The sequence below is a fragment of the Rhincodon typus genome, chromosome 9 (genome assembly GCF_021869965.1).
Source record: "Rhincodon typus isolate 14 chromosome 9, sRhiTyp1.1, whole genome shotgun sequence".
NCBI classification, from domain to species: Eukaryota; Metazoa; Chordata; class Chondrichthyes; order Orectolobiformes; family Rhincodontidae; genus Rhincodon; species Rhincodon typus.
Window position 1 is genome coordinate 32,050,364 of NC_063340.1, and position 14,755 is coordinate 32,065,118.

Genomic DNA, 14,755 nt, shown 5'->3' on the forward strand with positions numbered 1-14,755 from the left:
TTAACTCTGATTTTTTCTTCACAGATGCTGCCAGACCTGCTGAGCTTTTCCAGCAACTTCTGTTTTTGTTTCTGATTTACAGCATCCACAGTTCTTTCGGTTTTTATTTCAAAGGTGATGTTGAAAATGCAATTAAACAGAAAATTGGAGACACATGCATTAAAGGAACATCTATAATTATGAGTGGCTTTAATCTACATATGGATTGAGCAAATCAAATTTGTAACTGTAGAGAAAGAATTCCTGGAGTTTACACAGGATGGTTTTCTGGACTAATATAATGAGTAGCCAATTAGAGAGCAGGCCATCTTAGACTGGGTATTGTGTAATGAAAACGGAATAATTGGCAGTCTAATTGTGGAAAGCCCATTTAGATGAGCAGCCATACTATGATAGAATTCATCATCAAGATAGAGAGTGATATAGTTGATTCTAAGACAAGGGTCCTATATCTAAAAAGAGGAAATTACAATGATATGAGGTGTGATTTGGCTGACAGAATGGGGAATGTTACTTGAAGGGATCATGACGGGAAGGCAATGGCAAGCATTCAGAGAGTACGTGGGTGAACTGTCATAATTGATTATTCCTGTTTGGCGCAACAGTAAAATGGGAACTGTGGCCAAACCATGGCTAAAAAGAAAATTAGAGAGCATTGATCCAAGGAAGAGGCATACAAATTTGTCAGAAAGAAAAGGGCCCTGAGGAGTGGGAACAGTGTAGAATTCAGCAAAGAAGGACAAAGGAATTGATGAAGAAAGGGAGAATAGAGTATGCGAGTAAACTTACAAGAGCAGAAAAACTGACTATAAAAGTTTCTATATTTATGGAAGGACAAAAAAGATTGGTGAAGACAAACATAGTTCCCTTGCATTCAGAAATGGAGGTAGTTAAATTGGAGAAACAAAGAAATGGCTGACCAACAAAATACATTCTTTGGTTCTGCGCTCACAAAGGAGGACACAAATAACTGACTAGAAAAAAAAACACAAAAGAACTACGGATGCTGTAAATCAGGAACAAAAACAGAAGTTGCTGGAAGCTCAGCAGGTCTGACAGTATTAGAACACTGAGGAAGGGTCACCAGGCCCGAAACATTAACTTTGACTTTTTCTTCACAGATGCTGCCAGGCCTGCTGAGCTTCCAGCAACTTCTGTTTTTGTAACTGACTAGAAATGTTGGAGAACACAGGGTTTAGTGAGCGGGAGGAACTGAAGGAAATCAATATTAGTTGGAAAAAGGTGTTGGGAAAATTGATGGGATTAAAGGCACATAAATCCTCAGGCCCTGATAATCAATTTCCCAGGGTACTTAAGGAAGTGGCCCTAAAAATAATAAATGGTAGTCATCTTCCAAGATTCTGTAGACTGTGAAACAGTTCCAACAGATTGAAGGGTAGCCCTTCTATCAAAAAGAGAGGCAGATAGCAAATTTGGAATTATAGACCAGTCAGCTCGAGTCCATTAAAAAGGATTTAGTAGCTGAGCACTTGGAAAACAGTGGCAGCATGGATATACAAAAGAGAGTTGACAAATCTACTGGAATTCTTTGAGGATATAACTGGTAGAGTTGATGAGGTTGAGCCAGTAGATGTGGTTTATTTGGAATTTCAGATGGCTTTCAACAAACAGCAAATAAAGAGTAGGAGTAAACAGAGATAACAAGGTGTAGAGCTGGATGAACACAGCAGGCCAAGCAGCATCAGCGGAGCAGGAAAGCTGATGTTTCGGGCCTAGACCCTTCTTCAGAAAATGTAAACAGGTCCTTTTTCTGAATGGCAGGCAGTGACTATTGGGGTACCATAGGGATCAATGCTAAGAACCTAGATACACTTAATATCTATCAATATAGATAAGGAATGTATTGTCTCCAAATTTGCAGATTACTGAAACCTGGGTGGGAGGGTGAGCTGTGAGGAGAATGCAAAGATTTGCAGAATGATTTAGACGAGCTGAGTAAGTGGGCAAATGCATAGCAGATGCAGTATTATGTGGATAGATGTGAGGTAATCCACTTTGAGAGCAAAAACAGAAAGGCAGATTATTATCTAAATGGCTATAAATTGAAAGAGGGGAACTAGACCTGGGTATTTGCTGGTGGAATTCAGCACCAGCAGTTGAGGCCAAAACATTGTATGATTTCAAGGAGTTAGATATCGTCCTTGGCACTGAAGGGATATGAGTGGAAAGCAGGATCAGGCTATTGAGTTGGATGATCAACCATGACAATAATTAATAGCGGAATAGGATCCAAAGATCAGGTGACCTACCCCTGCTCCTATTTTCTGTTTTATGTTTAAAGTCAGAAGTCACACAATACCAGGTCATAGTCCAACAGGTTTATTTGAAATCACAAGTTTTCAGAGAAATGCTCCTTCTGAAGTGAAGAAAAATGCACAGGCACATAATTTATAGGCAGAGAGATCAAAAGATCGCTCAAATAGTGTGAGCGGAGTGTCGACAGGCTGAATAATGTGTCTCTGCAGGTGATCAAAAGTGTCAGAAGCTGAGTAAAGTGTCAACAGCTGACTAGCAAGTGAAGGGATGACCTATAATCTGATTAATTGAGGCAGAGAGATCATTACAAAAAAAATTAAAAATAAAGTCTTGCTGGAGACAAATCAAATGGCTGGAATAATGTGATAGGTCTAAGAGTCGCATGCCGAAAGTGTAACCAAAGTAACAAGTAATCCAAAACTGTACAAACTAATTAAGGCAGAGAGATCATAACAAGTTATCAAACTAATGGTGTCAAAGCAGGACAGTAAGGAAGATTTTATAAATACAGAAAAGTACGGTGGGGTTACATGTAGCGCAACATGAATCCAAGATCATGGTTGAGGCCATCGTTGTAGGTACAGAATTTGGTTATCAGTTTCTGCTCAGCAATTCTGCGTTGTTGTGTATCTCAAAGGCCACCTTGGAGGATGCTTACCTGAAGGCCGGAGGCTAAATGTCTTTGGCCACTGAAGTGTTTCCCGACTGGGAGGGAGCATTACTGTCTGGCGATTGTTGTGCAGTGTCCATTCATCCCATTATCGTAGTGTATGCATGGTCTCACCAATATACCATACCTCCTCCAACCAACTCTATGCACCAGATACTTAAATGATATTTTCTTCCTCTGGAGTCATGGTGAGGAATCATTGAAATGTCTACACAACAATATCAACAAGTTTCATCCCACCGTCAGACTTATTATGAACTACTCTTCAGAATCAGTCTTATTCTTGGACACGTGCACCTCCATCAAGGAGGTGCACTTCAGTACTTCACTCTAACGCAAGCCCACGGATAACCTCAAGATGCTGCACTTCTCTAGCTTCCATCCTAAACACGTTAAAGAACCCATCTGATACAGACAAGCCCAATGTCTGCTCAGACAAGAAGGAACATGATAGATACCTAAAGATGTTGAAAGATGCCCTCATAAGAATGGAATACGATGCTGAACTCATCAATTGCCGGTTCTGACGTGCCACAGCGAAAAATCGCAACAACCTCCTCAGAAGACGGGCACAGGACACAATTGATAGAGTACCCTTCATTGTTCAGTTCTTCCCCAAAGCGGAGAAACTACACCATGTTCTTTGCAGCCTTCAACATGTCATTGATGATGACGAATATCTCACCAAGACCATCTCTATGCCTCCACTTCTCACCTTCAAACAACTGCCAAACGTTAAACAGACCATCAGGACAACATCAACCACAACACCACACAACCCTGCCACACCAACCTTGCAAGACATATCAGGTCATCGAAATGGATACTAGCATCACACCACCTACCAGGTACACGGCAGATACTCGTGTGACTCGGCCAGTGTTGTCTACTTCATACAGTCCAGGCAAGGATGCTTTAAAGTATGGTATATTGGTGAGACCATGCATACGCTATGACAACAGATGAATGGACACTGTGCAACAATTACCAGACAGGAATGCTCCCTCCCAGTCAGGGAACATTTTGGACTATAACCTGGTATCATGTAACTTCTGACATTGTCCACCCCAGTCCAACACTGATATCTCCACATCTGTGTTTTTTCATTGAATTCCATTGTTGAAATATTTTGCTTATTCAGTCTGTCAGCATGATAAAGCTTACATTATTCTATCAGTATTATTTTGCCATTGACAGTAAAATAACACCAAATGAAAGTGTAAGCAATAGGGAAATAGTGTTGACAGTGATTCATTAATAGCAGGTTAATGCTCCCAGCTGTCTGATCTGTGTAGCCATAGAACAAATAACTCACCTCGCTGGCACATACTGAATGTGTTTGAATCAGCAGCTAGCTCAAGGGCAGCAACATCAGGAACCTTGGAGTGGACAAATTCTTGATTGTAAATTGTTACATTGCATCAAAAAATATAAAGAATAGCTCAATGATGGAGTATGAGAACAACCCTATAATATTGAACTTGTAGATTTTTTTCACTTGCTATGTTTATTAGCGCGACCACCATGGATGACCTGTCTGGAATGATTCACAAACAGTAAAATGTTATACAAGGCTATTGTTTTATTTTTGTGTTCTTCTTGACCTTTCAGATATTACACTGTTAGATACAGAGAGAAAGGAGAATCTGCCAAATGGGAATACAAGATATCGAAGACATACAGGCGAGTTCTGATCGACAAGCTGACATCAGATTCCATATATGAATTCTCTGTTCGCACTTCACAAGGAGACAGAGATGGCAAATGGAGTGTTTCGGTTTTTCAAAGAACACCGGAGTCTGGTATGTTTTTAATGCTCAGTGCTGAAAGGTCATTGCAAATTCAGCCCCATGTTCAAAGTGCAGTTATTTGATGATATTTACTTCACCTGCCAAGAAGACTAAAATATGTCGTCATTCAAATTCAGCGGCCTTTGAGTTATCGGGAATAGACTATTTCTAATGTGTTGGAGGATTTGAATCTAATAGTCTCGCTAGTTTTGAGTAAACTTAATTTTGTTTTGTATTCGATAACTTTGTAACCAATCCCTGAAAGACAGCTTTGTTATGTTCATTTTAACATGGGCGAAATATCATCATCTGCTGTTAAGCTTATAACTATCATATTTTTGAATGTCTTGTTTGTAGAACCATCGACTGGCAAAACTGTGCATGTCTGTTATGTTAAATTGAATAAATATGGCTATGCTGTTTTATATATTGGGAGTGCTGACAGATGTCAGCAATGGTGTGGAGGTAGAGATGCTTTTCTTGCAATATGTGCTTTGATTAAAATTTTAGAATGGATTGTCATTTCCGAGAGGCAAGAAAGCACTTTAAGCCAGTAAAGAGATACTGCTGCAGTGCATTGCTAAAATTCTTTACAGCCAAAACAACCTCAGGAATGCCAATCCTACAATCTCCTAAATCAAGAAACGTACTCTTAATGATCAAAAGATTTGCTGTAAAAATCATGAGTTGCTATGTTTTTCCAAGCTTAAACTGATGTAGAACCTTCCAAGCTTGTTCAACTTTAATAGGTCAGAGCTCTTTAAAAAAAAACTAGGTCTGAAAGTACTTTACAAGAAAATGTTCAAAATCTTGTAGAATCATAGAATCCCTACATTGTGGAAAGAGGGCATTCGGCCCATCAAGTCTGCACTGACCCTCTGAAGAGCATCCCACCCACTCTCAAACCCCATCTTATCCCTGTAACTCTGCTCTTTTAACCATGGCTAATCCACCTAGTCTACTCATCCTTGGACACTACGGGCAATATAGCATGGCTAATCCACCTAACATGCACATCTTTGGACTGTGGGAGGAAACTGGTGCAGCTGGAGAAAACCCATGCAGACATGGGGAGAATGTGCAAACTTGGCACGGTAGCTCAGTGGTTAGCCCTGCTGCTTCACAGTGCCAAGGTCCTGGATCCCATTCTACCCTGGGGCGACAGTCTGTGTGGAGTTTGCACGTTCTCCCCGTGTCTGCGTGGGTTTCCTCTGGGTGCTCCAGTTTCCCCCCACAGTCCAAAGATGTGCACGTTAGGTGGATTGGCGATGCTAAATTGCCCGTAGTGTTCAGGGATGAGTGGATTAGGTGGGTTCTTGGGGGGATGGGTCTGGGTGAGATGCTATGAGGATTGGTGTGGATTTGATGGGCCGAAGGGCCTGTTTTCCACACTGTCAGGATTCTACAAACTCCACAAAGACAGTCACCCAAGACTGGAATCAAACTCGGGTCCCTAATCTCCTGTTAATCCAGCATGTTTCAAAGAAGGATCAGCTCTCCCACCACTGTAGAATGATCCAAAAGAACGAACCCACTTGGACCAACACTTGTGGCATTCTTCTTGACTCTTTTCCCTGTAGCCATATCAATTATTTCCCCTCCATTCCCCTTCTTCCTGTCCATCCCTCTAATTTCAGTTAGCTTTCTTTTCATGGAGTACTGGATAAACTGGTATCCAGTTTATAGCCCTTCAGTCAGTTATTGAGAACAAAGGGTCATGAAAGAGGGTTGAAGATGTAAAGACAGGGAGCAGCAGAGATCAGAGCATCGTGGGCTCCAAAGCAGGCCTTAAATCATCCACAATAATCACAGAGTATCGTCACAAGACTGTGGATAGAAGTTGATTGATGAGTATTGCAGCATTACCTTTGCTCTTTAATGCTATGGAAGTGTGTCAAACATCAAGTTAAAAGTCTGTAACGTAGTATTTTGTCAAAGTAAATTAAGTCCATTTTGTGGGCAGTGGGCAGTGGGAGTGGAACCCCTACGGGCCAGACAAATCCAGTGCCAACAGGTGGTTTGCTGGTAGTGTTGGTGAGAATTTAACTAACTTGACCAGGGTATAGAAATCAAAATATAGCTTTAGGAAGGATAAACAACGTTTTAAAAAGGATTGGGAGAGACACATTGCACAAGATGGCTCAATGCTTAGTGTTGTTGCCTCATTTCGGTCGGCACGGTGGCTCAGAGGTTGGCAGTGCTGCCTCACAGCGCCAGGGACCCGGGTTTGATTCCACCCTCGGGCGACTGTCTGTGTGGAGTTTGCACGTTCTCCCCGTGTCTGCGTGGGTTTCCTCCAGGTGCTCTGGTTTCCTCCCACAGTCCAAAGATGTGCAGGCTAGGTGGATTGGCTATGCTAAATTGCCCATGGTGTTGAGGGATGTATAGATTAGGTGGGGGTTGGGTCTGGGTGGGATGCTCTGATAGTCAATGTGGACTTGTTGGGCCGAAGGGCCTGTTTCCACACTGTAGGGATTCTATTCTATGTTCACAGCACCAGGGACCCGGGTTTGATTCCAGCCTCGGGTGGCTGTCTGTGTGGAGTTTGCACATTCTCCCCGTGCCTGCGTGGGTTTCCTCCGGGTGCTCCGGTTTCCTCCCACAGTCCAAAGATGTGCAGGTTAGGTGGATTGGATATGCTAAATTGCCCACAGTGTCTAGGGTGGGAAATGCAGAGATACGGTAGAGTGTGGGCCTGGGTGGGATGCTCTTTGGAGGTTTGGTGTGAACTCGTTGGGCCAAATGGCCTGCTCCACACTCTAGGGATTCTATGAACTTCTAAGATTGTGAAATGGTAAGGTGCTAGATGGTATCAGGCCAGGATTTAATGCATGAAACTGCAAGGAGGATGCTAAATCAGGTTGAAATGCTCTGGGCAAAAAATAACCTCGTGGGAATATGATATTGTGGCTGTAATGGAGACAATGTTCATTTAGGGCCAGGATTAAATTGAAAACATCCCTGGATAGAAAGCATTGAGGAAAATTAGAGAAGGAAAGAAAGGATGAGAGGATGGGGCCTCCTTAATGAGAAAGAAAGGATGAGAGGAGGGGGCCTCCTTAATGAGAATATGATGGCCCTGGAGAAAGGACATGTCCTGAAGTGGAAAAGAAAAGAGTCTGTTTGGTTAGTTAAACATTAAAAGTGCTATTTCTGGATGTATTCTATAGGCCCAGATATTGGAAATGTACACAGTAAGTCTTATTTACGTAATTCCGCTTTAACAAGACTGATGTAATGAGGCTTGTGTGCTCAAGTGTTAGGATTTCCCTTTCAGCATTATTTCTGCAACTTGGTGGGGAAGATGTTGGCATCCACAATCAGAGAAATTATAACTGGCACTTGGGCCAAATTCAAGGAAAATGGGAAATCAACATGGTTCGTGAAAAGGAAATCATGTTTAACAATTCATTGGAGATTTTTTGAAGGAGTAACAGCTAAGGAGCACCCTGTGATGTGCTATATTTGGATTTCCAGAAGGCAAGATGCCACATAAATAACATAGCAAAATATTAGCACATGGTTACGTACCAAAGATTAATATACCAGCATGGGTAGAAGATTGGCTGGCAAGGAAAAATGGGCCTTTTTCTGGTTATCAGGATGTGATGAATAGGGTCACATGGGTTTGTGCTGAGGCCTCAACTTTTTACAATTTATTTCAGTGATTTAGAGGACGGGAGCAAAGGCATGGTAGCTAAATTTGCAGAGGACACATGGGTAGGCAGGAAAGTATGTTGCGAGGAAAAGGACAATTAAAAAAAAAAAGACACAGACCAATGTAGATAAATTGAATGAATGGACAAAATCTGGCAGGAGTACAACATGGGAAAATGTGAAATTTTTCACTTTGTATAGAAAAATTAAAGAACAGTTTTACCAAAATGGAGAATAACTGCAAAATACAAGATACAGGGCATTCAAAGTGTTCTAGTGCATGAGTCACAAAATAGTGTGTATGTACAGCAAATGATTAAGAAATGCTATCAATTACTATGGTAAGGCTTAACCTTAAAAGTAAGGATGTTGTTCTTCTATTATACAGGTCATTACTGAGACTGTATCCCAAGTGCTGTGTTCGATTATGGTCTCCTTATTTAAGAAAGTTTGTAAAGGTGATTCAGTGAAGGACTGATACCTCGAATGAGCAGGTGTTTTATGGGAAAAGTTTGGACAAACTGGGCTTATTTTCACTCTATTTTAAAAGATTGGGTGTAACTTAATTGAAGTATTTAAGATCCTGAATGGTTTTGACAAGAAAGGATGTTTCCTCTTGTGGGTGAGCCCAGAACTAATGGGTACTCTTAAAATTAGGGGTTGCCCAAAATTAGGAGTTGCCCTTTTAGGACAGAAATGATAATTTCCTTTTCTGTCTGATAGCTGTGGGCCTTTCAAAAGGCAGTGGAGGTAGGTCATTGCATACTTTTTAAAACTGAGGTAGTTAACCTCTTGTTGGGCAAGGTGGGACGGAAGGAAATGTGGAGTTTGAAACACAAACAGATCAGCTGTGATCTTATTGAATGGTGCAGGCTTGAGGGCCTAAATGTCCAACTCCTCCTCTTTTATGCCATGGCTGATGTAGAGTCACATGAACAATTAGTACTGTTTTGCAGTAGCCTTACCCACTCTGCACCTCTGTCCTACCCCCCTCACTGCTAACCTGCTGTTTCTCACTGCCATCTGCTCTCCCCCTTCCCCCCTCACTTCCTCAATGCCTCATAAATGTTTCTTGCCACCTCTCCCTCTCCTGCTCCTCTCTACCTCTCTTCCTTTTTCCCTTCTGCCTGTGCCTCACTTCCTCTTTCCCTTCTGCTCCTAGCTGTCTGCTCCATCCCTCCCACTCCTCACTGCTTCTCATTCTCTAGCCCCTCACTTCCCCCTGCTGTCTCCCTGCCCAACTCCTTTTGCTCCTTCCCCTTGCCTCTTGCCTGTGCCTCTTGTCCTTTGCCATCTCAAGTGTGATATTCTTGCCATCACAAACATAGTTGAGGGAAGGGCTGGACTGGCAACTCAACGTTCCGGTTATAGGATCTTTAGGTGAGACAGGGTGTAAAAAGGGTAGTGGTGTGGCACTGTTAATTAAAGTGCAAATTACTGCAGCAAAGAGATATGATATCTTGGAAAGGTCCTCAAACGAGTCTTTGTGGGTAGAATTTAGGAATGTTAACAGGGTAGCTCCTTGTGTACACTCCTGGGAGTGTATTTTAGGCCCTCAAAGAGTCAGCAGGGATGCGGGAGCAAATATGTAGATGTTTGCTGATGACACGAAGGTTGGTGGAGTTGTGGACAGCGTGGAGGGCTGTTGTAGGTTGCAATGGGACATTGACAGGATGCAGAGCTGGGCATAGAAGTGGCAGATGGAATTCAACCCAGAAAAGTGTGAAGTGATTCATTTTGGAAGGTCGAATTTGAATGCAGATTACAGGGTTAATGGCAGGATTCCCGGCAATGTGGAGGAACAGAGAGATCTTGGTGTCCACGTCCATAGATCCCTGAAAATTGCGACCCAAGTTGATAGGGTTGTAAAGAAGGCATATGGTGTGTTGGCTTTCATTGGCAGGGGAATTGAGTTTAAGAACTGTGAAGTTTTGCTGCAGCTCTATAAAACTCTGGTTAGACCACACGTGGAATATTGTGTTCAGTTCTGGTCACCTCATTATAGGAAGGATGTGGAAGCTTTAGAGAGGGTGCAGAGGAGATTTACCAGGTTGCTGCCTGGACTGGAGGGCAGGTCTTATGAGGAAAGGTTGAGGGAGCTAGGGCTTTTTTCATTGGAGCGAAGAAGGATGAGAGGTGACTTGATAGAGGTGTAGAAGATGATGAGAGGCATAGATAGAGTGGATAGTCAGACTTTTTCCCAGGGTGGAAATGACTATTATGAGGGGGCATAATTTTAAGGTGATTGGAGGAAGGAATAGGGGAGATGTCAGAGGTAGGCTCTTCACACAGAGAGTGGTGGGCATGTGGAATACGCTGCCGGCAGTGGTAGCGGAGTCAGATACATTAGAGACTTTTAAACGAATCTTGATAGGCACATGGAGGATAGTAAAATATAGGGTATGCAGGGTCGTTTGATCTTAGTAGGATAATAGGTTGGCACAACATCGTGGGCTGAAGGGCCTGTACTGTTCTATGTTCTATTTTCATAGAGGTGTGTAAGAGTAATAATTGGGAATTCAACTTTTCCAACATAAACTGGGATATCATAGTATTAAGTGTCTAGAGGGGGAAGACTTCTTGAAACGTATCCAGGGGAGCTTTTTATATCAACACGAAGAAGGCCCAACAAAGGATGGTGCAGTCCTGGATCTGTTTCTGGGGAATGAAGCCAGACAAATGTTTGATATGGCAGTTAGGGGTTGGAATCATTTTAATGATAGCGACCACAACACGTTACAGTTCACATTTAGTTTGGAAAAGGAAAAAGATGGCCCACAAAAGACAGCTTTGGATGGAGGGAAAGCAGATTTTATTAAAATAAAACAGTATCTGGCCACAGAAGATTGGCAATAGCTTGTTATGTGTAATGTGGAGCAATAGAGAGCATTCAAAAACAAGCTGGGGAGAGTACAAGTCCAACATGTACCCTTTAGAGGGACATGTAGGAGCAATAAGTTCAGAGAACTCTGAATGACTAGAACAATTCAGGACTGGATAAGGAAGAAGACTAGGGCTTTCAGCAAGTACAAAGGGGGGAACAATTCATCTGCAGCCCTAGAAGAATGCAGGAAGTGCAGGAGGGAACTTAAGAAAGCAATTAGCAGAGCAAAACGGGGGCATGATAAAGGACTTGCGAACAGGATTAGGGAAAACCCTTGGAAATTTTATAAATACATTAAAGGGAAGAGGTTAACCAGGAAAAGAGTAGTACAGCCCATTAGGGACCATGAAGGCAACCAGTATGTGAAGACATGGGAGACTGTTTGAGAAGTTATAAGCACATTAGAACTGAGGGAAAATTGGCAAGATGGATCAGAAACTGCCTTTAGTAATAGGACATAAACAGCAGTGGTAGAAGGCTTTTTGAGTGACTGGAGGCCGGTCCCCAGCAGTGTACCACAAAGATCAGTACTGGGACCCTTATTGTTTGTTGTATACATAAATGAAATAGATGAAAACGTGGGGCAAATGTTGAGCAAACTTATGGTTGACACCGACATTGGTAGAGTGGTTAATAGCGAAGAAGATGGTTGTAGTTTACAGGAAAATATAGATGGGTTGGCCAGATGGGCAGACCAGTGGCAGATGGTATTTAACCCTGATAATTGCAAGGTGACTTATCTTGGAAGAAGAAACAAGATGGGGGAGTATTTAATGAATTGCAAGACACTGGGTAACTTAAAGGAATCATGGCATCTTGCGTAATTATTCACAGATCCCTGAAATTGGCAGAACACGTGAATAGGATCATTAAAAAGGCAAATGGGACACTTGCTTTCATCAGTTGTGGCATAGAGTATAAGAGCAAGGAGGTGATTTTGGAGTTGTATGGAGCGTTGGTCAGGCCACAACTGGAGTACTTGTGTACAGTTCTGGTTGCCTCATTACATGAATAATGGTAATAGCACTGGAGGGGCTACAAAGGTTCACCATGACGTTGCCTGGGATGGAGAAATTAAGCTTTAAGGAAGAGACTAGATAAATTTGGATTGTTTTCTTTAGGGCAGAGAAGATTGAGGTATATAAGATTATGGGGGATATGGACAGGGTGAATAAAGAGCAGCTGTTCGCCTTGGTTGAGGAGTCAATCACATTAGGGCAAGGGGTAGGAAATTCAGAGGAGATTTGGGAAACAAACTTTCAATAGATGGTAAGAACCTGGAATACACTGTCTGGGAAGGTAGTGAAGGCCTGACACCTTATAACCTTTAAAAAGTATTTGGATGAGCACTTCAAGTATCATTACATTCAAAGATATGGAACAGGTGCAGGAAATTGGGATTAGTGCACTTCTGGTGGTAATTCTGTCAGTGCAGACTTGATGGGCCAACAGGCCTTTTCTGCGCTGTATGAATCTATGAATCTCTCTGCTGCAGTCTTCCTACTCTTTTGCTCATGGCTCCTCTTACTCCCTCACTCATTCACTCCTGTTCGTCACCTTTTTTGAGCCCTTGCTCACTGTGTAAATTCAGTAGAGATGAGCAGGTGGTAACTTACTGTAGAAACAGTTGGTGCATTTTATATTTTTGAAATTTATTCTAAGTTATTCCTTCTGGGAATGCAAGAACATGTAGTGTTTCAACTTATAATGTATAAGATTTTAATGTCATACTTCCAAGTAGAAATCATGACACAGCAATTCTGGAATAGAATCTTTGTATATACTCTCTTCTCCACACAGCTCATTACAGAATAAGGGCAATGGGCCCCTTGCACAGCCTGGCTCGATTCTGCAAACTGAGCACTGAGGCTAGAGCAGAGTTCAAGGGTTTGATGTTGACAGCCGAATATTCTGACCGTAATTTACTGTTTCAAATTAAGACACGGCCATTTTCTTAGAGCAATTTTAATCCCAGTATATCACCATCTCCTGTAGTCATCCAAACAACCTGGATGACTCTTTTAATATTGTACTACTTTCTGGTGTTACCTCCATAAATGTTTCCACTTCACTTTTAAAAACCTTCTCCAGTCTCATTTTTTTAACCAGACAATTGGTCATCTCTGCTGTAACTCACACTATTACTTCACTTTTTTTTACCCTCCCTACTCCCTTTTAAATATATTTTTCTAACATTCAAGTCATCATATAAATTTAAATTGTTTTTGTTATAAATGTTCTGTGTATATAAAATTCTGGTACATATAGATCAGGAAGTTCCCAAACCTTTGTACTCTTAGTCTGGCAGCAATAAGAGTGCACATGTTGACTTCAGAATATATGATTGTGAAGAGAAAAAGAATATTTCTTGTTCTTGTTGTGGTCCAGTGTTCGTGTTTGTGCTCTTGAAACTGGGAGCTCAAATACATCAGTTAAAATTCAGCCTGGACATGATGGACTACATTGTAGTCAGTCTCACGTAAAATGCAGTTGACACATGAAGAAAGGATTTTTGGACATGTTACCAGAAAGCTGCCAGCGCTTAGCATCACATTGCTGAATTAATCACTGCTGCCAGAAGAGGAGATGAACAAACCTTAATGAGTTTCCATATCAAGAGAGACATAGTTAACAGAGTCCCACCATGCACCCACTGACTTTGAGTCCTTCCCACTGCTGAGGATGCTGTCATGGCTGACAGTGACCATTGTTCCTTCTGTGAACCTCGATTTTAGCCACGTTTGTAGACTCTTATACGTGGACACCACTTGCTTCCTGTCTGTATCAGTCTCACGTTTTCAGCAGCCAGTTTTTTTTTATTCATGCACGGGATGAGGGCATCGCTGACCAGGTAGCATTTATTGCCCATCTCATAGTCATAGTTAAGGGCAGTTAAGAGTCAACCACATTGCTGTTGGTCTAGAGTCACATGTAGGCCAGACCAGATAAGGATGGCAGTTTCCTTCCTTAAAGGACATTAGTGAACCAGATGGGTTTTTTCTGACAATCGACAATAGGTTCATGGTGATCATCAGATATATCATCAGATAATTCCAGATATTTTTATTGAATTCAGATTCCACCATCTGCCATGGCGGGATTCGAACCCAGGTCCCCAGAACGTTATCTGGGTCTCTGGATTAACAGTCAAGCGATAATACTGCTAAGCCATTGCCTCCCCGCCAGTAGAGTACAGTTGCAGCCTCCGTTCTGGAAGAAGACATTACACTAACTTCAACTGCCTCTTCTTTTCCCTGTCTCCTGCCATGGGGTGGCCAACATGTAATTCATCAAGGAGCATCCAACCTCCATTAAGGCTTTTCAATGTGTATCAGTTGTGACATTTAAAATATGGTGACCTGACATTATCAGTCTGCTACCACCTCCCTAAGAGATCGTAGAGAATGTGGAAGTGTTGCAACAAAAAACAGCTGCTTGGGTCCTGCTAAGACTAAAATTCCACATTCAGTGACAATC

The 14,755-nt window shown here is 42.0% G+C and overlaps 1 protein-coding gene across 3 annotated transcripts in view; it reads left to right on the forward strand.

The window, feature by feature from the left end:
- fndc1 (fibronectin type III domain containing 1) overlaps window positions 1-14,755 on the forward strand; it is a 289,356-nt gene that overhangs the window by 154,764 nt on the left and 119,837 nt on the right. For all 3 annotated transcript variants that reach the window (XM_048601414.1, XM_048601415.1, XM_048601416.1), the window contains exon 7: window positions 4,559-4,749. In XM_048601414.1, the coding sequence (XP_048457371.1) occupies window positions 4,559-4,749 (191 nt within the window). The remainder of the gene's footprint in view (window positions 1-4,558; window positions 4,750-14,755) is intronic.